General features: G+C 43.5%; 1 protein-coding gene across 3 annotated transcripts in view; it reads right to left on the minus strand.

Moving 5' to 3' along the window:
- Positions 1 to 27,758, minus strand: part of dnmbp (dynamin binding protein) — a 117,945-nt gene that overhangs the window by 3,271 nt on the left and 86,916 nt on the right. For 2 of the 3 annotated variants that reach the window (XM_035734845.2, XM_035734847.2), the window contains 11 exons: positions 16,660 to 16,859; positions 16,127 to 16,226; positions 14,768 to 14,915; positions 8,368 to 8,385; positions 2,892 to 3,091; positions 2,643 to 2,773; positions 2,309 to 2,413; positions 1,439 to 1,567; positions 973 to 1,305; positions 471 to 659; positions 168 to 366 (listed from right to left, as the gene is read on the minus strand). In XM_035734845.2, the coding sequence (XP_035590738.2) occupies positions 168 to 366; positions 471 to 659; positions 973 to 1,305; positions 1,439 to 1,567; positions 2,309 to 2,413; positions 2,643 to 2,773; positions 2,892 to 3,091; positions 8,368 to 8,385; positions 14,768 to 14,915; positions 16,127 to 16,226; positions 16,660 to 16,859 (1,752 nt within the window). The remainder of the gene's footprint in view (positions 1 to 167; positions 367 to 470; positions 660 to 972; positions 1,306 to 1,438; positions 1,568 to 2,308; positions 2,414 to 2,642; positions 2,774 to 2,891; positions 3,092 to 8,367; positions 8,386 to 14,767; positions 14,916 to 16,126; positions 16,227 to 16,659; positions 16,860 to 27,758) is intronic. The other variant, XM_035734846.2, reaches the window with a different exon arrangement.

Consider the following 27,758-nt stretch of genomic DNA (forward strand, 5'->3'; position numbering starts at 1 on the left):
CTGCAGTCAAGGGTTTTGGGATTGAAACAAGCACGTACAATCAAATAAGTATGCAAAACTATCTATTGTTACCACATGATTTCGTAGAGTACCTACAGCCCCAATATTTCCCAACCAATATTGTCCATCTCAATAGCTCTGCTTCTTGTGTTGCACCCCACACCTACCCCCGTTATCGATGAGCCAGCGGTTGTTACTGCCCATGGGGTCCTGTTGTTTGATGACGCCCACCATGTCTCCCACTAATATGGACACGTCCAAGTCCTGGGCCGCGTTAAAGTTCCTCTCCGCCTGGAAGAGTTTCTCTGGGCCATACCGGGCCAACAGTCCCGCTCTCTGCTCATCTGTCTGCAGGATGTAGTTAGGCTAAGATATCAAGAGAGAGAACAGACATTCAACACCATTAGTACATCACTATATATCATTATTATGCCAGTGGAACTGGCATCTAGGTAAGAAGAAACACTCACCGGTCCCTGCAACTGCTTCTTGGAGGTCTGTTTCTCCAGGGTCTTCTTGTCAAGAGGCTTGCGTGTGGAGGTGGAGGGTGGCAGGCTCTCTTGGCAGAAGCTGAAGCGCTGTAGAAGCTGGAGGACTCTACCATACTCCTCTTGGAACAATGATATCAGGTTCCCCTCATTGCCCCCAATGCATGATAACTGGAGCAAGAGAGAATCAAGAGAGAGAAAAAAGCAATAGACACTAGTTACTAAAGCCAGCGGTAACCCTTGTGTGCCAGTAAGACATTAACTAGAAATGAATGTGGTCTCATGCAGATGCCATTCACTCAGCTGGTAGCTAGACCACTTATGCCAATAACGCATAGATACTGTAATAGTATAATACCTCTAGCACTCTGCACTCAAAAGTTGAATTCTGAATATCAAGAATACAAAAAACACACACACACACACACACACACACACACACACACACACACACACACACACACACACACACACACACACTTACCTGTAGCAAAGGCTGCAGCTGCCCTAGCGTTAGCTTGGTAAAATCTCTCTGGGCCTGTGCAAAGGCTCTCACACAGCCAGTAAACAGGTCTTCAGCGGCACGGTGAAACTTGGGCAGCTCGTCCAACAGCTGGGCATTGAGCGCCTCGTAGTTGTTGCGTGCCGCCTGCAGCTCGTCCTGGACGCGGCGGTCTTTGAGGCGCTCAGCACGCTCCTTGCAGTTGTCGTAGTCCAGCAGCTTGTCAAAGCGCTTCTGAATGAGCTTGTGGGGCCCGGCAAACATGAGCAGAAGCTGGGTGAGAGGGAAAATGACCAAGGCTTCCGCTCGCTCCTTCTGCTTACACACATACACGCACGCGTACACACACACACACGGGAAAGGGAAGAACCTTTTAGCTTGTTTTCTATATTGGGACATGCTTCATAACGGTCTTATGATTAGAACAAAATTGGATGTCAACACTCACAAAGTGGGGGAACTGCTTGTCGCTAATGGAACGGTGGGCTCTCTGGAATTGTTCAGGGTCCAGCTGGCTCCGGTCTGTGTAGATGTCACAGAAACTGATAGCAGCCAGCACCTTCACTGAGGCCGATTCCTATTGGACAACACACACGCCGGTCAACACATGGGCCAGCCGATGACATGATAGAAGAAGAGTGATTGATCTGGGTCGTGTTCATTAGGCACCAATTGGAAGAAAATGGACTGAGGCAAAAAGGGACTTTATAAAAATAGTTTTCAGTTGTATGCCCGAAGGAAGAAAACCCTGGTCAAAAGTCCATTTTGGAGCAAGTTTACAGTGCAGTAGAAACAGTCTAGGTGGGTATCACTGCTAGTGATTGAACATTAGCAATAGTGCATACCATTCATTATATGTGCTTTTTGACATGCACATATTTTTATTTTATTCACTTAACATTTAGTTAATTAGGCACGTCAGTTAAGAACAAATTCTTATTTACAATGGCGGCCTACCCAGGCCAAACCCGGACAATGCTGGGTCAATTGTGCACCGCCCTATGGGACTCCCAATCACGGCCGGATGTGATACAGCCTGGATTCGAACCAGGGACCTTAGTGACGACTCTTGCACTAAGATGCAGTGCCTTAGACCGCTGTGCAACTCAGGTGTACTACAACTTGTGCTACGACAACAGCCGTTGCTATGATGCAGTGATTTAGACCGCTGCGCCACTCGGGAGCCCAGTCTTCTGCTTGCATTCATTCTGAATGCTTGTATTTGAATGACCAACTCACTTGTATGTGAATGAATGCATTTGAAGTGTGATTCGACATACTATAGTGTGACTGTATGTAGTAGGACATTACTATTTACCCGAATATGCTGCAGGTACAGAGAGATGTCCCTGATGAAGGACTTGATGAGTCTCTCCTGGAGTCGGAACCTCTTCTCTGCCTCATCAAACGCCTCATCTTTGATCTGAAGAAAAGGGGGTGGAGAATCATCAGCAACTACAGATTTCATCACCAGTCCAAATTCAAATAGGAGTGCAAAGGGAAGACTGCCGCTAGTTTAGAGATGGTTTAAAGATGTATGTGACAGACATAGTGAGACTTACGGCCACTTCTTTTTTTACACTCAATCAATGTAGTCATGGACAAATGTACTGTGACCATGGAGGTCACCTTTGGTCAACCTTTAGCCATACCTGGGGGGAGATCCCGGTGAGATGTTTGAGGTGGCTGCTCACGCGGTTGGACTTCTTAATGATGGAGTGCATGCTCAGCTTGGAGATCTTGTCAATGAGGGTGTCCTCGTCCCCTTTCCTGTACTTGAGCACTGTGGAGAGAAGGGGACACGAGTTAAAAACTGTTGCTAAATACACTAGTAAACTAAAGCAAGGGTCTCCAACTTCAGTTTTGGAAGGGGACCAGCGTGTACAGGCTTTTGCTCATACCCAGGTCCTTCCTCCTCTTGTATTCATTGATGTTGACATTGATCTCTTTAATGGACAGCAGTGCCTGGGCCAGTAGGGGCCTGTCGTGGTGAGACTCGGGCGTGGCACTCAGCAGCTCCATTAGTAGCAGTGGGTACCGCATCACCCTCTGCACCGGCTTGATCAGGAATGAGCCCAGGTTGATGTAGTTGGTCTTCCCCCTGAGAGGGGGGATAATAGGAAGGAGATTGAGAGAAAGGTGGTGAGGATTGGGGATGGAGAAATACAGAGAGAGAGTTTGAAGGTAAAGGAGGAGTGAGGAGAAATGGGAAAGGACAGGATTCAAATTCAAAACAGAGAGAGAATTAGAATGTGAGCAAGAGATGCTTTGGAACACCCACCAGTCACTTCGGGAAGGGACACAACCACAAACCAAGCTGGCTACACCCACCAGTCACTTCGGGAAGGGACACAACCACAAACCAAGCGGGCTACACCCACCAGTCACTTCGGGAAGGGACACAACCACAAACCAAGCTGGCTACACCCACCAGTCACTTCGGGAAGGGACACAACCACAAACCAAGCTGGCTACACCCACCAGTCACTTCGGGAAGGGACACAACCACAAACCAAGCTGGCTACACCCACCAGTCACTTCGGGAAGGGACACAACCACAAACCAAGCTGGCTACACCCACCAGTCACTTCGGGAAGGGACACAACCACAAACCAAGCTGGCTACACCCACCAGTCACTTCGGGAAGGGACACAACCACAAACCAAGCTGGCTACACCCACCAACTCTGACATCACTTGACACGTCCCTCGCCAAGTGATGCCCTATATCAGTGGTCACCAACCGGTCGATTTCCAAGGTATTCCTAGTCAACCAAACATTTATGTAAAAAACCCAACGATACCCGGTAGGCCTAAAGAGCAAATCAAGTGCACCTACAATATAGGCCTAACACTGGCCAATCAGATAGCTCAGATTACCGTGTCTGCAGTTTCCTTGAACATCTGACTAAAAGGAAGACTCGAATGCACAGCAAAGTCGATACTGTGAGATTTCAAAACATTTAAAATCATGACTAGAGACTCAACGAATACAGCGAAAAGCTGCTGTTTTTATGTTATGTTTAAGTCGCTATTCAGCACTATAAACACTTATAAGCCATAAGGCAGAAATAATGCAGTGCGACTAGAGTTTTGCCATCAGCTGGAAGACTGTTTTCCTTTTCTCGAGGTAGCCTCGCCACTGCTCCCTCCCTCTCCTCAGTCTGACCCTCAGATGCAGGCCATCCACCCAGAAACAAAGGAAATCATTATGCTCACTCAGCTGTGCCTCACAAGTAATACAAAAACATTTATATTACCAGTGTGATCATATACCAAACTTTACAAAAACATTTCAGAATGGTCTGGAAAGAACAACATCGGCAGGGCAATTCAAGCTTAGCCAATATGCAGTGATGACATATTGGGCCTATAGATAAAAACAATCTGCGTGGTTGATATCGGCTTGCATTGAGACTCCGGAAGTGATCTTGACTGAGAAAAGGTTGGTGACCCCTGCCCTTCATCAATGACACTGAACACACGCTCACATTTGTGCCATTGATCCAGTTACAAGTGCATATGTACTGTAGGGCCCTATAAAAGTATTTGTATTTTTTCCCCCAAATTCAGTTCTCTCCTTAATGATGTTCCAGGTTTCCATCTTCCCCTCTCAAATTCACTTTTTAATAGAAAAAAAACCTTAAATGTGAGGTTCTAAGTCCAGAACAAACCACACCAGCAGAACACTTGAGTTCTGGATTTCCCCTTAATTTTTAGCAAGATTTTGTTTAGCTGTGTTTTTGTAGAGTTTAGAGTCATTTGATGGTAGAGTTTGCAAAACAAATACCATGATTATTTGGATCAATCCAGTGGGTATCATTCTGCCAGGAAAGAATAGGCTACTTCGTATACTGAAAAAAATAAACGCAACATGCAACAATTTGAAAGATTTTGCTGAGTTAGTATAAGGAATATAAGGAAATCAGTCAATTTAAATTAATTAATTAGGCCCTAACCTATGAATTTCACATGACTGGGAATACAGATATGCATCTGTTGGTCACAGATACCTTAAATAAAAATGTATGGGCGTGGATCAGAAACACAGTCCGTATCTGGTGTGACCACCATTAGCTTCATGCAGTGATTGTTGCCTGTGGAATGTTGTCACACAGCCATTGAAGAGGGTGAGAAGTTACTGGACATGGGCAGGAACTCAATTTGTGACATGTCTTTGTTTTTTGTTGCTGGATATTGGTGGGAACTGGGACACGCTGTCCTACACGTCGATCCAGAGCATCCCAAACATGCTCAATGGGTGACATGTCTGGTGATTATGCATGCCATGGAAGCTTCCAGGAATTGTGTACAGATCCTTGTGACATGGGGCCGTGCATCATCATGCTGAAACATGAGGTGATGGCGGCGGATGAATTGCACGACAATGGGCCTCAGGATCTCGTCAGGATCAGTGCATGTCAGAGCAGAAACTATACCATGTAGTCCAAGGAACTGTCCATAGAGCTCCGAGATAGAATTCTGATGAGGCATATATCTGGGGAAGGGTATAAAACAATCTCTAGAGTGTTGAAAGAGTCCAAGGGCATAGTGGTCTCCATAGGGGCACTTCCAGTTGACACAGGAAGCTGAAAGTGAACAAACAGCCTCCTTGGGGTAGGCTCTTACGGAATCCTGCGTTTTAAGTCTTTACGTTAAGAAACGACTGATTTACACAGGGTTGAATGCGGTGTATTTCACAAACTGCAGGTTGGGTATATCAAAACACCTTTAGGGTAAATTAAACCACTTCAGGTTGCTCCAGGAAGCTTAGAATCAACACAGGTAGACCTCATAGTGGCCTGATGGATTGTAATCGAAGACAGGTTCATAAGGCAATATTAACCCACATAGGCTCTAGGTTGAATTTCACTGTTAAGGGTGAACGCCACATGGTCAAGGTTAGGCTTAAAAATACGGAACTACCCAGACTCTGCCTAGCATCCAACCAAACTGAGCAACTGGGCAAGAAGGAACTTGGTCAGGGAGGTAACCAAGAACACAATGACCACTGACCGAACTACAGAGTTCCTTGGTAGAAATGGGAGAACCTGCCAGAAGGATACAAGATTCTGTGTTCTGTTGAGACAAAAAATGTACTCTTTGGCCGGAATGCAAAGCGCTATGTCTGGAGAAAACCAGGCACAGCCCATTAACCTGCGAACACAATCCCTATCGTGAAGCATGGTGGTGACAGATAATAATCTGCTTCAGAGTGCAAACGACCTTAGACTGGGGGCGAAGATTTACGTTCCAACTGGACAATAACCCCAAGCATACAACCAAAGCAAAGAAGAATGGGAGAAAATCCCCAAATCCAAATGTGCAAAGCTGCTCCAGACATACCCAAGATGACTCAAAGATGTAATCTCCACCAAAGGTGCATCTACAAAGTATTGACTCAGGGGTGTGAATACTTTTGTAAATTATACAGTGGGGAGGAACAAGTATTTGATGCACTGCAGATTTTGCAGCTTTTCCTACTTACAAAGCATGTAGAGGTCTGTAATTTTTTATCATAGGTACACTTCAACTGTGAGAGACAGAATCTAAAACAAAAATCCAGAAAATCACATTGTATGATTTGTAAGTAATTAATTTGCATTTTATTACATGACATAAGTATTTCATCACCTACCAACCAGTATGAATTCCGTCTCTCAAAGACCTGTTCGTTTTTCTTTAAGAACCCCTCATGTTCTCCACTCATTACCTCTATTAACTGCCCCGGTTTGAACTCGTTACTTGTATAAAAGACACCTGCCCACACACTCAATCAAACAGATTCCAACCTCTCCACAATGGCTAAGACCAGAGAGCTGTGTAAGGACATCAGGGATACAATTGTAGACCTGCACTAGGCTGGGATGGGCTACAGGACAATAGGCAAGCAGCTTGGTGAGAAGGCAACAACTGTTGGCGCAATTATTAGAAAATGGAAGAAGTTCAAGATGATGGTCAATCACCTTCGGTCTGGGGCTCCATGCAAGATCTCACCTCGTGGAGCATCAATGATCATGAGGAAGGTGAGGGATCAGCCCAGAACTACACGGCAGGACCTGGTCAATGACCTAGAGAGAGCTGGAACCACAGTCTCAAAGAAAACCATTAGTAACACACTACGCAGTCATGGATTAAAATCCTGCAGCGCACACAAGGTCCCCCTGCTCAAGACAGCGCATGTCCAGGCCCATCTGAAGTTTGCCAATGCCCATCTGGATGATCCAGAGGAGGAATGGGAGAAGGTCATGTGGTCTGATGAGACAAAAATATAGCTTTTTGGTCTAAACTCCACTCGCCGTGTTTGGAGGAAGAAGAAGGATGAGTACAACCCCAAGAACACCATCCCAACCGTGAAGCATGGAGGTGGAAACATCATTCTTTGGGGATGCTTTTCTGCAAAGGGTACAGGACGACTGCACCGTATTGAGGGGAGGATGGATGGAGCCATGTATCGCGAGATCTTGGCCAACAACCTCCTTCCTTCAGTAAGAGCATTGAAGATGAGTCGTGGCCTAGTCTTCCAGCATGACAACGATCTGAAACACACAGCCAAGGCAACTAAGGAGTGGCTCCGTAAGAAGCATCTCAAGGTCCTGGAGTGGCCTAGCCAGTCTCCAGACCTGAAACCAATAGAAAATCTTTGGAGGGAGCTGAAAGTCCGTATTGCCCAGCGACAGCCCTGAAACATGAAGGATCTGGAGAAGGTCTGTATGGAGGAGTGGGCCAAGATCCCTGCTGCAGTGTGTGCAAACCTGGTCAAGAACTATAGGAAACATATGATCTCTGTAATTGCAAACAAAGGTTTCTGTACCAAATATTAAGTTCTGCTTTTCTGATGTATCAAATACTTATGTCATGCAATAAAATGCAAATTAATTACTTAAAAATCATACAATGTAATTTTCTGGATTTTTGTTTTAGATTCCATCTCTCACAGTTGAAGTGTACCTATGATAAAAATTACAGACCTCTAAATGCTTTGTAAGTAGTAAAACCTGCAAAATCGGCAGTGTATCAAATACTTGTTCTCCCCTCTATATATCTGTATTTAATTTTCTCTAAATTTGAAAACAATTCTAAAAACATGTTTTGACTTTCATTATAGGGTATTGTGTGTAGATGGGTGAGGAAAAATCTATATTCATTCCATTTTGATTTCAGGCTGTACCAAGGGGTATGAACAATTTCTGAAGGCACTTTAAATCAAGTGCATCTAAGTAATATAAACATGTTCAGCACACACACACCAGCATTAAAACTATTAAAGGAGAAAACACATGTAGACAAAGCTGATTTCGGGGTTAGTGAGCCACAGTCATGCAGTCCGGCGGTTTCTCATGCAGATATCATAGCAACACTCTTTAGGGAGACTTACCAGTCGCGATACACCGCCCTGGGATGGGGAAGAGGGTGGGAGAAGCAGAGGGATGGGGAGAGTGAGAGTGAGACAAGAACACATACAGAAGACATTATAAAGCTTGGCTAAAGAGCCTGGGTCTTTGACATTATACCTTCCTGTCCTGTAATCAGGTGTTTCCCTAACAGAGAGTCACCGCTATTGTCTAGCAGTTCAGAGTTTATTAGCACTAAGATGTGATAGGAAAGTTGGTATTGTTCATCTCAAAGACCACAGCTACATTCCAGGCTTTGGGAGGATCACACAAACACAGCAGTAAACCGTACAGAGGTCATACAACCTGCAGCTTGTCAAATCCACTTAAATCTTGAACAAAATACACTACATTAAATGTCAATGTCAATTTCGATGCTACACTCAATTATGAGAGGATACACTTTTCGAATCTAGCCTTGCATACCCTTGTAACATATACTGTAGTGCCAACTTTGGGTGTAGGGTAAAGTTGCCCCTACATGCTGATCTTGGGTCAGTTTTCCATTTCCTTCACCAATGGTTAAGGTTAGGATTGGGGGAAGGAGAGCTGTTCCTAGATCTTTACATAGAGGAAACTTCACCCTGGAGTGCTAATTTTAAGAGCTTAAAAGTTCGTAGTTCAACTGCAGAAATCCATGAATCCAAGTTAGAGTTAATAAACTGTCCAATGCTATAGCAACGGCTGTTGTTGTAGCACAAGTTGTAGTACACAGAGTTGCACAGCTGTCTAAGGCACTGCATCTCAGTGCTAGGCGTCACTACAGACCCTGGTTCAATTTCAGGCCGTACCACAATCGGCCATGATTCGGAGCCCCATAGGGCCGCACACAATTGGCCCAGCGCCATTACGGTTTGGCCGGGATAGGCCGTCAATTGTAAATAACAACCACAAATCAGTCATCAATCAAAAAGTGGGAGCTCCTTAAAACTTATCCTGCATTCATCCCAGTCATCAGCAACATAGCATTTGGGCATGTGCATGTCTGACATCAATGTGTGCGCAATAACAATAATAATTTCATATGGTCAATTTCAAAACATACTGTTGACACGTAGGCTATAGTGTAATGGAATGTTTTACCGTATGTGGTAGGTTTTGTGTGTTTTGACACTCTTATGTAGTTGTCATCAACAGGTCTAGATATGTGTCATAAAGGCGTTATGTCCATATTATAACAGGTTATGACAAGTTATTTAAACTGTTATGACATGACATGGTTAATGTTATGGAATTTTAATGTTTGTGCTTTTCTTCTAACTAATTTGTGTTCACGCAAGTGGCTGACTGTACAAATCTTCACTATCAGTAGCTGCAATTTGGCAGTACGCCCAGACCTTGTTTCGAGAACGAACGAGAGAGCTCAGTTTCAAGGTCTCAGCGTAGAGAGAAGCCTCGTGAGGTATTGGTCTGTCACATGTTACGAAACAGCATATGGTCGGTCACATGAATGAAACAAAACGGTAATGATGAATGAATTATGCTAAATCATGCAAATATAACTTGTCTGTGTATAGCCGGATACAAGACAACTGCTGGGTCTGGCCAGGGAGAGCTCCTGATTGATGTGTGTACTATGGTGCACGGAGTGGGTCGGAACCTTTCCAACCAACAAGTGCGCTAACAAATAAAGAACCATTCCTTTAAGATGGACTTTGAGTGTCCCTGTGGAATCATTTCCGTGCCATAATGTGTTATGCCACTGGGTGTCAAGTAAAATGTGTTGCCGTATGAATCATCACCTTTGAAGCGCTGTCCATTTAGTTGTGTTTGGCTTAGAATCAGCATCCACAACGACCATGTTTTCCACTCAGTTTCAACCTATTCGTGAACTTCTTTCTTCAAACGGATCATCACAGTAGCTATGTTTCCATCTAATTTGCGATAGATTTTCATGCTGATATATATATTTTTTTGCATAAAACAATATGCACGTTTTCTCTCCAGAGATGCTTCCATCAAACTTACTTTTTGTGGATAAAAGCCTGTGCGTGATGACTTTTACTGTTAAATTCCCATGTACCAAATTAAATATACAAGTTAAATGGGTTTCCATTGCATTTTCAACTTTATTGGTGTTTTTGTCACAAAAAAACGGTTGCGTTATAATAGCAAACGTGCCCACTCTGGTCTTGGCACATGCGCTCTAGCCAACAGCTTGCAAATACAGTGCAGGTAAGCTACCTACACGATGAGATTATCATGGACAAAAGAGCGATATGATTTGTATTTGTCAAAAGGCAGCCAAGCATTGATCATCATGTCACCAGAATAAGACCCTTGATATTTACTGGAAAGGAGCATCAAGCTCATCACATTGCACATTCACCAACCTGTGAAGTTCAACACAACTTATTTAATTTGTAGCCTAATAAACTGTACGGTTTTCTGAGTCGTAGTGAGAGGACCACACAGCATATCATTGTGTGACTCCAAGTTTACTTCGATATGATGGTTATTATATCAATATTAAGGCTTTTCCGTCACTATTTCTCACATAATTAATGTTACAGACACAAAAAGATCCTACCATGTTGAATAGAAAGATTGTCTGCCGGGACAATGTATAAAATGGTCCCGGCATTTCATGTTTCCATCAGCCCGGTCGTCACTTTGTTGATGCATCAGGTAATTAATCCGCATTAAATGGTGGGATAGAAACGTGGTTAGTGAGGTGAAAACATGTAGATACTGTTTTGGTGATAAGTGTTTGATGTTTGACTGCATTTGCTTTGATGTCAGAATGGTTAGAGGGACAATAAAGCCCTGAGTACGAGGCCATTCGCGACCTGATGGAGGGACAATAGAGCCCTGAGTACCAGGCCATTATGACCTGATGGAGGGACAATGGAGCCCTGAGTACGAGGCAATTAGACCTGATGGAGGGACAATAGAGCCCGGAGTACGAGGCCATTAGGACCTGATGGAGGGACAATAGAGCCCTGAGTACGAGGCCATTCGCGACCTGATGGAGGGACAAGAGAGCCCTGAGTACGAGGCCATTCACGACCTGATGGAGGGACAAGAGAGCCCTGAGTACGAGGCCATTCGCGACCTGATGGAGGGACAATAGAGCCCTGAGTACGAGGCCATTCACGACCTGATGGAGGGACAAGAGAGCCCTGAGTACGAGGCCATTCGCGACCTGATGGTCAGGCACTATCAACGCATGTCCAGAGTGCATAAAAGGAGATTAACATAACTCAACAGTCACATGGAATTTGACTGCGGTCATGACTTATGACTGCCGGTTTGGCGGTAATATGGTCACAGACCTAGGTAAGGCCCTCTTTTCAGGGTGTGTACTCGTACATCAAGCTTACTTACGACATGTATTCTAGGCAATTGTGAAGAAAGTTGAGCCAAGTTCAACACAGAACGCCGTTGCCCAGGCCCTTCTTGTTAAATGAATCATAGTATCTTTCTTCAAACAAAGCCCACACCAGCACACTAGTGGATAAACAAAACAGTGTTAGCCCTAGTCTCTGCTGAAAGACTGGGTGAAACAAGACTGGAGAGGTGAAACTAGGCAGGGCACATTCTTCAAAATCCACATGATTACAATGTACTGGGACAGAAAGGACATCCCATGCATTGGGCTCCTCATATGTAGTGTTTGTGCGTGAGTGTGCTTAGGGGTATAAGGCCAAATGATTTCTTTTACCATGACCAAATCCGAGCTCAATCAATAGAGGCAAGAATATAGCTACATTAAAGATATGCAAATATTTTCCTCAGATTTCCCAATGGTCATCATTGCTTGTAATATGCAATACTAAGTCATCCATACACAGGCTCACACACATATTTTATATAATATTAAGTTCAGTAGTGAATGAATGGTCTCCAGACGGAATTGGCTATTGCTCCTGTCGATTTGGATAGAGTCTTATATTTGCAATTATTGTAACAGGCATTCAGCAGTTTTTTTTGTAAAACGCCCACTGATAATTGATTAGGTTTTTATTGCAGAGTGTAAACTATAGGGGGCGAATTGTCAGAAATTGGGAAGCAGGGGTGAAAGTGGGAGGGTAGAACGAGACTATATAAACTATACTCAAGTGGGAGTGACACAATATAGCTAGACTGTTGTTTTACTATTCAACTCAATAGTACTGTTTTTAATTTTGTAAAGCAGCGTTGTGTTTCTTAACCAGGCAAAGGATAGCTAAATAGTAGGCTGGTGACTGGTTACGGGGAAGCAAGAGTCGCTTGTTCAATGAGTATGATCGGAGGCGGAGCCAGAGCAGAGCGGAGCCTGCCCGTCTGCCCACATTTATCGCTTGCTTTCCCCACAGCTCACTAAAATGCACTGTGCTGCGTACCTAGTGCTGTTAATATTCTGTTCATAGCCTAGGTCATCCATATCGCTCTGACCAAACGCCACGCCCACTAGCATTTCTTCTCCACAATGAGTCTGGATTTGCTTTCCTCCCCAGCAGAATGCTATAGAACGCAGAATGTTGTAGAACGCCAACACATTTTGACCATTCTAATTGTTCCCAGAAACCGATGGGTGGGCCAGATCTGTCCTTCATGAATCACGTCATTGGCTTTGATACTCTGATTGGTTCGAGACAATTGAATCGCCGATTAATTTGTTTTGTACAACGGACCTCTTTTTGACACCAGCAGTTTCAGACAATAGAACAGTGGAATTAAATTCAAGATGAGTTGTCAGGCAACTACAGGTTTTCTATTGGGGAGAATGTGATCAGGCTATACTATTCCATCAGTCTAAAAACCCAGTACAAAGAGAATGTGATCAGGCTATACTATTCCATCAGTCTAAAAACCCAGTACAAAGAGAATGTGATCAGGCTATACTATTCCATAAGTCTAAAAACCCAGTACAAAGAGAATGTGATCAGGCTATACTATTCCATAAGTCTAAAAACCCAGTACAAAGAGAATGTGATCAGGCTATACTATTCCATAAGTCTGAAAACCCAGTACAAAGAGAATGTGATCAGGCTATACTATTCCATAAGTCTGAAAACCCAGTACAAAGAGAATGTGATCAGGCTATACTATTCCATAAGTCTAAAACCCCAGTACAAAGAGAATGTGATCAAGGCTATACCATTCCATAAGTCTGAAAACCCAGTACAAAGAGAATGTGATCGGGCTATACCATTCCATAAGTCTAAAAACCCAGTACAAAGAGAATGTGATCAGGCTATACTATTCCATAAGTCTAAAAACCCAGTACAAAGAGAATGTGATCAGGCTATACTATTCCATAAGTCTAAAAACCCAGTACAAAGAGAATGTGATCAGGCTATACTATTCCATAAGTCTAAAAACCCAGTACAAAGAGAATGTGATCAGGCTATACTATTCCATAAGTCTAAAAAACCCAGTACAAAGAGAATGTGATCAAGGCTATACTATTCCATAAGTCTAAAAACCCAGTACAAAGTATTCCATCTCTCAACCTCAATGAGGTGAGATTTCTATGACAACAATACGGTTTCCATTACAATCCATTTTCAACAACATGGTGCATCCATTTGTCAATGTAGATTTTTTTTCTAGATGTTGATGTCACAAGTCGACAGGCTCACGCACAAACACGCCGCTCATTGCAGAAGGGTGAGTAAGGTTTCTCGATCAATTCACATGCAATAGTAAATAATAGTACAATGTCTCATTAAACAATGCTTTGTTTTAGTATGTCCCAATTCTCTTTGGAATATAACTCCCTTTCCTTGTGTCCTTTCATTCATGGTTTTGCTGGTAAACTAAGAAACAGGTTTCAATCCAAAGCAAAGAAAGGATGGGTCGAGGTTATGTAAGATCATTGTGACGCAACCATGGGGTATATCTCAACAATCTGAAGTTTCTTCCTCGTCTCCTTTTCTTCTTCTACATTTATGTGAAATGACTGGGTACATGTAGGGAACAGAATACTGGTGGCATCCAGCATTTTGAAAAAGAGGAGGAGAAAAAAAGGCACTATACATTGTTGAGAGCAGGGTTGGAGTCAATGTCATTCATTCCAGTGAAATCAGGAAGTTAAATGAAATTACAATGAAATGAAATAAAATATTCCTAATTGAAAATTGTGGTTTTAAAACCTTAATTTGAATGACTATTTATCTGCCAAATGCATTGCATTAAAATGGAATTGACCTGATAGCACTTATTGGCCTTGTCCCAAAAAACAATAACTTCTACCCCTTAGACACCTATGTAGATCTGAAATAGTCAGATTGGTTCAAGCAATGTGGTAGTGCCTCTAAATTTCCTTCAGGTGGAAATTTTGCCATATTGCTTACACTTATCCAATTCTTTCAGATTTGCCCATGGCGGTATGGGCTTCTGGACGGGACTGTGGTCTCTCTCGCAGGCTTTAAATCTGCTCTGTTTGTGTGTAGTCACCTGAGTTTCTCCAGGCACTCCAGCACGTGTCTCTGGATGCTCTCGTCCTTCTCGTACATTTCCAGGAGAGAAATGGCGTCATCGTGGTTCTGACAGTAGATCTTGTACACCTCCTCGAGCTCTACCTTAAAGTCCAGGAACACTTTTCCTGGGAAATGCAACAGAGCAATACCACTGTCATTCTATTCTTCCTCATTTATCAATTCTTAAAGGTAAAGTTCATATTTTTCAACCAAATCTAAATGTTTTAGATTTGGTCCTTCTGTAGCTCAGTTGGTAGAGCATGGCGCTTGTAACGCCAGGGTAGTGGGTTCAATTCCCGGGACCACCCATACGTAGAATGTATGCACACATGACTGTAAGTCGCTTTGGATAAAAGCGTCTGCTAAATGGCATATATATTTTATGTAAATAGCATGTTGGTTTTGAGAAACTTACCCCAACCAGCAATATAGTCCCTCATGCTCATTCTGCACTACCAGGGCACGGCTAAAACATGAACAAAGGCTCCAATAACACCCAAATATGTCGTTTTAGAAACGGCAACACTCTCAGTATAGTGATGCAGGTCTTTAGATGTTTTACATATGACATTGTGTAATTCAAAACTTTTTCCGCAATGTTAAATTCCATTTTGTTGGACTCGAGTGATACTTTACCATGTGTGCATGTGTTGGTTACACAGAGAAGTATCGCTCGAGTCCAACACAATGGAATTGGGTAAGTTTCTCAAAACCAAGTGAAATCACCAAAAACATGTCTGGACTCTTCTATAACATGCCATTTACATCAAACATAGAGATTTGGTTGAAAAAAGATGAACTTATCCTTTAAAGAAAGTAATGGAATACTGGTTTGGGACGTTTGTCTAGATTATTTATTTAAGTCTACCATGTCCCACCAAACCGCATCTCCCAAAGTCAAGTGTGTGATGGCCATAGTGGGAGGAAGCCTGGCTGACGTGACCCACGAGGTACACAGCGAGGGAGAGCTGTGACACACTGGTCTGGAAAGGAGTCCATTTGTTGATGCAATATTCGCCTTGAAATTGAGAGGTTTTTAATTGGTTCTCTCAAATATTATTTTTCCCTGAGGGATTGAGACCTCTCATTGTTGTTGAAAATACAACAGTTGTCATGGAAGGGAGCAGCGCTCGGGGCTGTGTGTGGCTGTACATGTGGCTGTTTGAGTGAGGAACAACGAACCAGTTAAAGCACATATTATTATCGATGTGCCAAAACAGCCCAGAGGACTTTGAGTTGGGTCTCAGTCAGACTTAGTGGGAGGCACATCTTTCAAGTTTTTCTAATCATTAAGTCATTACGTTTTCAAATAAAAACAGTCTAGGGTTGGCATTACCAATGGAGTCAGTGTCCTGGAGGGTCTTGAAGAGACGTCGCGAGAGGTCGATCACAGAGTTGATGTTGCCAAAGAGACCGTCATAGTCAATGTTCTGCACCTTTAGGATGAGCAGAGGTACAGAAATATTTACTGAACTTTTTTAATCTTTTTTTTTTTTTACATGGACAATGCACATGAATCAACAACTCTGCAAGATGTATTTGTTTTTATATGTTGTCTCTGGGCAGTTGGGTAAACATTTTCGAATGACAAAATAGTGTGTGCGTAGGTGCGTGTGTATAAGTTAGATGTGCAATACATAAGCTCTGTAAAGCTTATAATGTCTATAATAGTGGCAAATGTCTTCTTCATTTGGGTGTAATATTTATTGTTATGAAGCTGACCATTAAAATCCATAAAGAATGATAGAGGACGCAATGTTGCATTCTGTCCCATTATGGTGACTGTGAACGCACAGGCAGCGCCATTGAGGCATGTCCATTTTGAAGTAGTCAATTGTCTTCTTCTACTAGTTCTAGTAGTGTGTGTACCTGTTTGCGTTGGAGTGGTTGGATAATCTCCTTGACACACATCTGCAGGTCCTTGATGTAGTCCTTCTCTGTCTGCAGCAGCTCTTCTATGACCTTTGACCTTTTCTCCAGCATCCTCTGCTCGGGGTCCTCGATGGCCACAACTGCAGAGACCGGGGCTGACTCCAGGCACTTGGGCTGGGTCGACAGGAGGGTCATCTCTGAAAGAAAAAAAAGCGAGAAAATAGAGAGGGGGGAAAGAGAGAAAGAGATTTCATAGTTAGTGAATGGAATTGAATGTGAAAGTTAGCATGTCAACAAGCATACTTGCCGTGAACGTTAAGCACCGGAGGAGCACTGGAGAAAAATACAATTAATTCCACTCTTCTGATTAGGCATTTATACTACCTGGTTATAAACAACTTTGGAACAAGACCCATTATCTTTAGACATGTCAGGCTAGACTTTCATCTAGATCTCTGGTGTCAATGGCTGGTCTCTGTGGTGTATGGGAACGGACGGAGAGCCTGTTTCACGCACTGCTGAGCCTTCTGAATGGGCTCTGGACTGGAGTGGACTCAGCTCTTTGTCAATGGCACAATAGACTATGACAGCAGTGAGATATAGGCCTCAGTGGGACAGCGGAGAGACGAGGGATGGGAAGGAGGACAGTTTTGGGAACGGAGAGGAGAAAAGAGGACTGTGGGGATAGAGGGAGAAAGAAAGTCAGGAATTAACGGGTGGGAAAGGAGGGGATGTAGGAATGGAAACTATCGAGAGGACATAAAGAGTGCGTGGAAGCATAGACAGAGAGATGAGAGTGAAGAACATAAGGAAGAGGAGGGACATGGATAAAGGAAAGAGGGAGATGGAGGAAGAAAGGCATAAGGGATTAATAATACATCTGGGAATATGGAAAGCATAAACAAAGATACAATCGAGCAAAAGGGAGAGAGTGGAGTATGGATGGGACAGAGGGAAACTGGGAATTTAGGAGTGGGGGGGGATCATGGACAGAGGATAAAGGACCAGGGTTGATACCAAAAGTATAATATATTATCAGATTAGGGTCATTCGGTGTGTGTGTCTGTATATTAAAATATAATTAGTCATTATCAAACAACACATTTCACTGCACCCCTCCGATATATGTGACTATAAAACTTGTTTTTTTCTTTACTAGGAGGGGGTAGACATAATGTCAACCTGTGTTACTACACCACAGCAAATGTGTAATGTTGCTGAATCATTAGAAGAGTGTTGTTTATAAATGAGCAAATCCACCAAACCCTGTACAGGCCTAAGGCTCGACAGAGATGCACTGTTCAGTATTTGGTCAGGACTGTTTCTATTATTAATAATAGGGCAATGAGGGCGTCCAAATACGAAGTGGTTACCAGGGTTGGGTAGGTTACTTTCTAAATGTAATCCTTTACAGTTACTAGTTACCTGTCCAGAATTGTAGTCAGTAATGTAACTTTTGGATTATCCAAACTCAGTAATGTAATCTGATTACATTCAGTTGCTTTTAGATTACTTTCCCCTAAAGAGGCTTTAAAAGACAAAAATGTATGTTACCAATTGAACGCCATCTATTGCAGGATTAATCAATGTTAAAGTTGATATAGTTGGCCATGTATGGACGTTAAATTGTACTTTATGGGTTTTTCACTGGCTGTCCACTGGTTTAAAAAACAATGATTGGTAGGCAGCTTAAACTTCTTGAATTCAACCATTATTGGGTTCAAATACACATTTAGATTTGTGAACAGCCATCCACAACAACCACAAGCCGTAAGGCACAAATAGCTAAATGAGAGAGCAGCAGTGTGATTCACATCAATGCGCTATGTAGATATCAATAATAAGTGATATCCATATCACCGTAGACTACACCACTGCTGTCATCCTTACCTCCAAGCGTTTATTCAAGTTGGATCATCTTTGGTAGCTGACAGCAGTCGCACCATTGGAAGACATAGCTTGGACTGTAGCCTATAAAAGCCTATTCCTGCTCTTTTCCCGCCATCCATCAAACACATTTGGTGTGTCATCATAGTGGTCAACCACGCTGAGGTAGGGCTGGGCGATATGAAAATATATATCGTGTGACGATAGAAAAACGTCTATCGTTTCATATCATTTACATTTACATTTAAGTCATTTAGCAGACGCTCTTATCCAGAGCGACTTACAAATTGGTATTATGCTCTATCGTTTATTTTGTTGTGTTGCAAATCACACTCTTTACGACAATATGTTTTGTTAATAGGATGACGCTTTGCGTCCACACGTGCCTTGTGGAAGGAAATTTGAAACACAAACAAACATGGAGGAGAGTGAACGTGACACAGAGACACGGAGCTCGTACCTAAAAGAGGGGCTATTTCGGTCGCATGGACGTGGTTTGGGTATGAGAAGTCTGACACGGACCAGAAAACCGTCCTCTGCAAAGACATGGCTCCAATTTACACAGTCGAGAAACGGGGGTTTCGTGAGATGGTGCGAACACCCGACCCACGGTACCAAAAGCAAATTGAAATGTGACACGTATTAAAACTTCTTATGGCTGGGAGCAGTATTGAGTAGCTTGGATGAATAAGGTGCCCAGATGTGCCCAGAGTAAACTGCCTGATCCTCAGTCCCAGTTGCAAATATATGCATATTATTAGTATATTTGGATAGAAAACACTCTGGGCAAACTGTTGATGTCTGTGAGTATAACAGAGCTCATATGGCAGGCAAAAACCTGAGAAAAAAATCCAACCAGGAAGTGGGAAACTTGATGTTGGTAGATTTTCAACTCAGCCCGTATTGAGGACACAGTGGGATATTGGTCATGTTGCACTTCCTAAGGCTTCCAATAGATGTCAACTGTCTTTAGAAACTTGTTTGAGGCTTCTACTGTCAAGGGGGGCTGAATGAGAGGGGAATGAGTCAGAGGTCTGCCAGCAGCCACGAGCTGGTCACGTGCATTCACATGAGAGGTAGCTCCCGTTCCATTGCTTTTCTGAAGACAAAGGAATTCTCCGGTTGGATCATTATTGAAGATTTATGTTCAAAACATCCTAAAGATTGATTCTATACTTCATTTGACATGTTTCTACGGACTGTAACGGAACATTTTGACTTTTCGTCTGCTCCTAGTCAACGCGCTTCGTGAGTTTTGATTTGTTTACCAAATGCGCAAACAAAAGGAGCGATTTGGACATAAATGATGGACATTATCGAACAAATCAAACATTTATTGTGGAATTGGGATTCCTGGGAGTGCATTCTGATGAAGATCATCAAAGGTAAGTGAATATTTATAATGTTATTTCTGACTTATGTTGACTGCACAATATGGCGGATATCTTTTTGGCTTGTTGGGTCTCTGAGCGCCGTACTCAGATTATTGCATGGTTTGCTTTTTCAGTAAAGCTTTTTTGAAATCTGACACAACGGTTGCATTAAGGAGAAGTTTATCTATATTTCCATGTATAACACTTGTATTTATCAACATTTATAATGAGTATTTCTGTAAATTGATGTGGCTCTCTGCAAAATCACTAGATGTTTTTGGAACTACTGAACATAACGCGCCAATGGATACTGAGATTTTAAAAAATAAATATGAACTTTATCGAACAGAACATACATGTATTGTGTAACATGAAGTCCTATGAGTGTCATCTGATGAAGATCAAAGGTTAGTGATTCATCCTCTCTCTATTTCTGATTTTTGGGACTACACTCTTTGGCTGGAAAAATGGCTGTGTATTTCTGTGACTTGGCTCTGAACTAACATAATCGTTTGTGGTGCTTTCGCTGTAAAGCCTATTTGAAATCGGACACTGTGGTGGGTGTGATTAACAACAATATTACCTTTAAAATGGTATAAGATACTTGTATGTGTGAGGAATTTTAATTATGATATTTCTGTTGTTTTGAATTTGGCGCCCTGCACTTTCACTGGCTGTTGTCATATCGATCCTGTTAACAGGATGTCAGCCTTAAGAAGTTTTAATGCCAAAATAACATGCAAAACAGGCAAGCCCCCCAAAATATATATATTTTAGGCCTATATTTATTTTGCTTGCAACTATAGTTTAAGTGTTTTCTTTTTACATTTCCGATTTTATACATTAATATTTTGTTACATGCTTAATTGATAATTTGCACAAAGGTTCTAAATAAAATGAGAAATAATCAAATACGAATAAGTACATTTTTATATACACAGCTCAAAAAAATAAAGGGAACACTAAAATAACAAATATTCTTATTAAATACTTTTTTCTTTACATAGTTGAATGTGCTGACAACAAAAATCACGCAAAAATTATCAATGGAAATCAAATTTATCGACCCATGGAGGTCTGGATTTGGAGTCACACTCAAAATTAAAGTGGAAAACCACACTACAGGCTGATCCAACTTTGATGTAATGTCCTTAAAACAAGTCAAAATGAGGCTCAGTATGTGTGGCCTCCACGTGCCTGTATGACCTCCCTACAATGCCTGGGCATGCTCCTGATGAGGTGGCGGATGGTCTCCTGAGGGATCTCCTCCCAGACCTGGACTAAAGCATCCGCCAACTTCTGGACAGTCTGTGGTGCAATGTGGCGTTGGTGGATGGAGCGAGACATGATGTCCCAGATGTGCTCAATTGGATTCAGGTCTGGGGAACGGGCGGGCCAGTCCAAAGCATCAATGCCTTCCTCTTGCAGGAACTGCTGACACACTCCAGCCACATGAGGTCTAGTATTGTCTTGCATTAGGAGGAACCCAGGGCCAACCACACCAGCATATGGTCTCACAAGGGGTCTGAGGATCTCATCTCGGTACCTAATGGCAGTCAGGCTACCTCTGGCGAGCACATAAGGGCTGTGCGGCCCCCCAAAGAAATGCCACCCCACACCATGACTGACCCACCGCCAAACCGGTCATGCTGGAGGATGTTGCAGGCAGCAGAACGTTCTCCACAGCGTCTCCAGACTCTGTCACATGTGCTCAGTGTGAACCTGCTTTCATCTGTGAAGAGCACAGGGCACCAGTGGCGAATTTGCTAATCTTGGTGTTCTCTGGTAAAATGCCAAACATCCTGCACGGTGTTGGGCTGTAAGCACAACCCCCACCTGTGGACGTCGGGCCCTCATACCACCCTCATGGAGTCTGTTTCTGACCATATGAGCAGACACATGCACATTTGTGACCTGCTTGAGGTCATTTTGCAGGGCTCTGGCAGTTCTCCTCCTTGCACAAAGGAGGAGGTAGCGGTCCTCCTGCTGGGTTGTTGCCCTCCTACGGCCTCCGCCACGTCTCCTGATGTACTGGCCTGTCTCCTGGTAGCGCCTCATGCTCTGGACACTACACTGACAGACACAGCAAACCTTCTTGCCACAGCTCACATTGATGTTCCATCCTGGATGAGCTGCACTACCTGAGCCACTTGTGTGGGTTGTAGACTCCGTCTTATGCTACCACTAGAGTGAAAGCACCGTCAGCATTCAAAAGTGACCAAAACATCAGCCAGGAAGCATAGGAACTGAGAAGTGGTCTGTGGTCACCACCTGCAGAACCACTCCTTTATTGGGGGCGTCTTGCTAATTGCCTATAATTTCTACCCGTTGTCTATTCCATTTGCACAACAGCATGTGCAATTTATTGTCAATCAGTGTTGCTTCCTAAGTGGACACTTTGATTTCACAGAAGTGTGATTGACTTGGAGTTACATTGTGTTGTTTAAGTGTTCCCTTTATTTTTTGAACAGTCTACCAGTAAAAAGATTGGACACAACAAGTCATTCAAGCGGTTATTTTTTTGGTTTACTATTTAATAGTAAAGACATCAAAACTATGAAATAACACATATGGAATCATGTAGTAACCAAAACAGTGCTAAAAAAAATCTAAATATGTTTCATATTCTAGATTCTTCAAAGTAGCCACCCTTTGCCTTGTTGACAGCTTTGCACACTCTTGGCATTCACTCAACCAGCTAGTCACCTGGAATGTTTTTCCAACAGTCTTGAAGAAGTTCCCACATATGCTGAGCATGTGTTGGCTGCTTTTCCTTCACTCTGCGGTCCAACTTTTCCCAATCCATCTTAACTGGGTTTTTGTCGGGTGATTGTGGACGCCAGGTCATCTGATGCAGAACTCCATCATTCTCCTTCTTGGTCAAATAGCCATTACACAGCCTGGAGGTGTGTTGAGTCATTGTCTGGTTGAAAAACAAATTGAATTCTGTGGTAGCCATGCTGTTTAAGTGTGCCTTGAATTCTAAATCAATCACAGACTGTCACCAGCAAAGCACAGCCACACTTCCTCCTCCATGCTTCACAGTGGGAACCACACATGCAGAGATCATCCGTTGACCTACTCTGCGTCTCACAAAGACACTGCGGTTGGAACCAAATCTCAAATTTGGATTTCCACCTGTATAATGTCCATTGCTCAAGTTTTTTAGGCCCAAGCAAGTCTCATATTCTTATTGGTGTCCTTCAATAGAGGTTTATTTTCAGCAATTCGACCATGAAGGCCTGATTCACGCAGTCTTCTCTGAACATGTGTCTGTTTGTTACTTGAACTCTGAAGCATTTATTTGGGCTGCAATTTCTGAGGCTGGTAACTCTAATGAAATTATCCTCTGCAGCAGAGGTAACTCAGGGTCTTCCTTTCCTGTGACGGTCTTCATGAGATCCAGTTTCATCATAGTGCTTAATGGTTTTTGCAACTGGCCCTCGCTGTATACTCGTCGCCAAACCGACTGGCTCTAGGTAATCTACAAGTCTCTGCTAGGTAAAGCCCCGCCTTATCTCAGCTCACTGGCCACCATAGCAGCACAGGTCGCAGTGGTGGGTAGTGTATGGGGCTTTGGTGACAAAACGGATGGCACTGTGATAAACTGCATCCAGATTGTTGAGTAGAGTGTCAGAGGCTATTTTGTCAATTACATCACCAAAATTGAGAATCGGTAGGATGTTCAGTTTTACGAGGGTATGTTTGGCAGCATGAGTGAAGGATGCTTTGTTGCGAAATAGGAAGCTGATTATAGATTTCATTTTGGATTGGAGATGCTTAATGTGAGTCTGGAAGGAGAGTTTAAAGTCTAACCAGACACCTAGGTATTTGTAGTTGTCCATATATTCTGAGTCAGAACCGTCCAGAGTGGTGATGCTGGAGGGGCGGACGAGTGCGGGAAACAATTGGTTGAAGAGCATGCATTTTATTTTACTTGCATTTAAGAGCAGTTGGAGGCCACGGAAGGAGAGTTGTATGGCATTGAAGCTCATCTGGAGGTTAGTTAACACAGTGTCAAAGAAGGGCCAGAAGTATACTGAATGGTGTCGTATGCGTAGAGGTGGATCAGAGAATCACCAGCAGCAAGATCGACGTCATTGATGGACAGAGAAGAGAGTCGACCCAAGAATTTAACCCTGTGGCACCCCCATAGAGACTGCCAGAGGTCCGGAAAACAGGCCCTCCGATTTGACACACTGAACTCTATCTAAGAAGTAGTTGGTGAACCAGGCGAGGCAGTCATTTGAGAAACCAAGGATGTTGAGCCTGCCGATAAGAATGCAGTGATTGAGAGTCAAAAGCCTTGGCCAGGTCGATGAAGATGGCTGCACAGTATTGTCTTTTATTGATGGCGGTTATGATATTGTTCAGGACCTTGAGCGCGGCTGAGGTGCACCCGTGACCAGCTCAGAAACCAGATTGCATAGAGGAGAAGGTACGGTGGGATTCGAAATGTTCAGTGATCTGTTTGTCAACTTGGCTTTTGAAGACTTTAGAAAGGCAGGGCAGGATGGATATCGGTCTTGAGCAGTTTGGGTCTAGAGTGTCACCCCCTTTGAAGAGGGGGATGATCGCAGCAGCTTTCCAATCTTTGGGGATCTCAGACGATATGAAAGAGAGGTTGAACAGGCTAATAATAGGGGTTGCAACAATTTTGGCAGATCATTTTAGAAAGAGAGGGTCCATATTGTCTATCCCGGCTGATTTGTAGTGGTCCAGATTTTGCAGCTCTTTCAGAACATCAGCAATCTGGATTTGGGTGAAGGATAAATGGGAGAGGCTTGGGCGAGCTGCTGTGTGGGGGGGGGGGTTGACCGGGGATCCTCTACTGGCGGGATGAGGTCAATATCCTTCCAGGATACCTGGGCCAGTTCGATTAGAAAGGCCTGTTCGCTGAAGTGTTTTAGGGAGCGTTTGACAGTGATGAAGGGTGCTCTCCCTCTGTCTCTCTCTCTGCCACTGTGTCTCTCTCTCTCCCTGTGTCTTTTGTTTCTTTCTTCCTCTCTCTCTTTGTGTCCCGGTCTCTCTTTATCTCTCACCATGTCTCCCTCTCTCCTCACTCTGTCTCTCTTTCCCTCACTCTTTGTCTGTCTTTCTGTGTGTCTCTCTCTCTCTGTATCTCTCTCTGTCTTTCTCTCCCTTGCTCTCTGTATCTCTCTCTGTCTTTCTCTCCCTTGCTCTCTGTCTTTCTCTCTGTCTCTTTCAGTGTCTTTCTCTCTGTGTGTCTCTGTCTCTTTCAGCGTCTTTCTCTCTGTGTGTCTCTGTCTCTTTCACTGTCTTTCTCTCTGTGTGTCTCTGTCTCTTTCAGCGTCTTTCTTCTGTGTCTCGGTCTCCCCCTGTCTCGGTCTCCCCCTGTCTCGGTCTCCCCCTGTCTCTCTCCCCCTGTCTCTCTCCCCCTGTCTCTCTCCCCCTGTCTCTCTCCCCCTGTCTCTCTCCCCCTGTCTCTCTCCCTCTGTCTCTCTCCCCCTGTCTCTCTCCCTCTGTCTCTCTCCCCCTGTCTCTCTCCCCCTGTCTCTCTCCCTCTGTCTTGGTCTCCATCAGTCTTGGTCTCCATCAGTCTCTCGCTCCGCCTTTTCTTTCTTTCTCTCTCACTTTCTTTGAGTGCATCCCTCTCTCTCTCTTTGGGTCCCAGTATCTGTCTCTTTCTCATTCTTTCTCTCTCCATGTCTCACTTGCTCAGTGTTTCTCTATGTGTCTCTTTCCCTCACTCTCACTCTCCCTCTGTGTCTCCGTCTCGCCGTCTCCGTCTCGCCGTCTCCGTGTCGCCGTCTCCGTGTCGCCGTCTCCGTGTCGCCGTCTCCGTCTCGGTCTTTCTGCCTCTTTTTCTCTCGGTCTCTCTCGCTATCTGTCTCATGGATCTAGTAGAGCTCCCAGTGCATCTGGTGTTGCTCCTGGTAAGGGTATGTGCTTTCATCTGTGTCTGACAATACTGGCCCACTGAGTCAGTGGCTAAGATAGTCGGGGTGAGGACAACAGAAAGTCAGGTGCAAGGGCTGTGGTTCTTCTGGCTGCTTATCCTCGGATGCAAGAGGTGGCAGGGAGGCTCAGGTAACGACTACCTGCCAGGCAATACAAATAATATAAAATATACACCCATGTCATGACAGTCCTGTGAGGATAAGAATGGGTCAGATCAGACTGGTGTGGGATGACAGTAACCAGGTCTCTCTCTCTCTCCCACAGAGGGTGGAGGGGGCTTCTGGATGGTCAACAGTTTACACCCTGTTGTAAATTACAGGAGAAGGAGACTTCCTTTCCCCTTCCAGTACTTAACCCAAGGAATGCTCTTTGTTGACAGACTTTTTCCTGACGAAAGTAACACGTTCAAAAATGTGAATAGTGGAACAATATTTTTAACAATGTGGGGAAAGGTCAGTGGGGAGCTATAGAACACTAATGTCATATGGGTTTTCATTTTGTGATGTTAAAAAAATTGTAAAGATGAAATACTGTAACTTGTAACTTTATCTGTCAAGCTTCCATCCAATACGCTGTGCTTGTTAAGATATTAATCATTTTAGGAGTCATAACAGATACTGTGCAAAGGATATGACTGCAAGTTAAGTAACCACGCTCCGAGTGAGGACAGAGAGCGTGTCAGACTGACGGAACCGTCCCCTTTTGCCTAGAGTGCATAAAGGCTTGGGAGAGATATCAATCTTCAGACCAGAACATTGCCAGGTTGCAGCTGTGCGTGTAAAGTGGTCGGAATCCTGAACCCTGAATAATCGACCCGAGGTGTAGGCGAGAAGCTCATTTCCCATACAGTCACTGGTACGGCTAATTAGCTGTCCTAAGTCAGATACAGAAAAGTGAATCTAAGAGGGACCATCCTACGACTCTTCAAACCATCCCATCCTACTACGAGTCTCAAATCACCATATTCTCCCACCATCATCACCAATGGGAACCGTCGACATGGCTGGCTATCTTCCAGAGTGAACAACAATAGAAGAGACTTGTCCGGACAATTTCGGACAATCAGAGCCTTATAAGCGTGCAGCTGAAAGGGCAACCCACATCCTTCCTAAGATGGCCTGGTTCCGACAGAGATAAACGGCATTCACACATAAATACATTCATCATTTCATAATGGGCGGCGGTTCGTGTGCAAAGTATATTATTAATGTGAGAATAGTTGTCAAATGTATCCATGACAAGTGTCTCTTTCTCCCCCCCCCTCCTCTGTTGTAACAAGTCATCATATTGTGTTAATACGATGGAAACAGGTCCCTAACGGAATAAGTTTCTAGTCAATAATCTATACCATGTGTGTGTTAATCCTGTGTTATTATTAAGTTAGCTAGTAAATAAATAAACCAATTTGTGTAGTACTGAATCATGAGTAAGGCTGGGGTTTTTGCAGATGCATGAGGTTACGACTGTTCAGAACTATGATATGACAAGAGGTTATGATTAATATGTTGGCTGTTTTATGGGTGTTATAGGTAAAGACCTTATAGAGTTTAATTCGGGAGATGGTAACTCTTTAACATGATGCCCCAAATTCATAATAAGTTAATTGTTACATGATTAATTTAAAATTGGGTAACAATTAAACATAGTTAGTGGATTAAATAAATAACATGAATCAGATTAATGAAGGTCGCAACACCCAATATGCACAGATGTTCCCACTTCCAGCTCAAAACAATTCAATCATTGTCAGGAGCTCTTTGAGAAACTTACAGGAAAGTGCATTCAATCAAAGTAGTTGAGACAACAACATATTCTGAGCAAGTAAAAGTCCTCAAACTAGCTGCTATCTGCAGAATCAGTGCTAAAAAAGGAAAAATGGAAAGGGGCTGCGAAACAAACAAAGGAGGGTGACAG

Source organism: Oncorhynchus keta, chromosome 24 (assembly GCF_023373465.1).
Source record: "Oncorhynchus keta strain PuntledgeMale-10-30-2019 chromosome 24, Oket_V2, whole genome shotgun sequence".
NCBI classification, from domain to species: domain Eukaryota; kingdom Metazoa; phylum Chordata; class Actinopteri; order Salmoniformes; family Salmonidae; genus Oncorhynchus; species Oncorhynchus keta.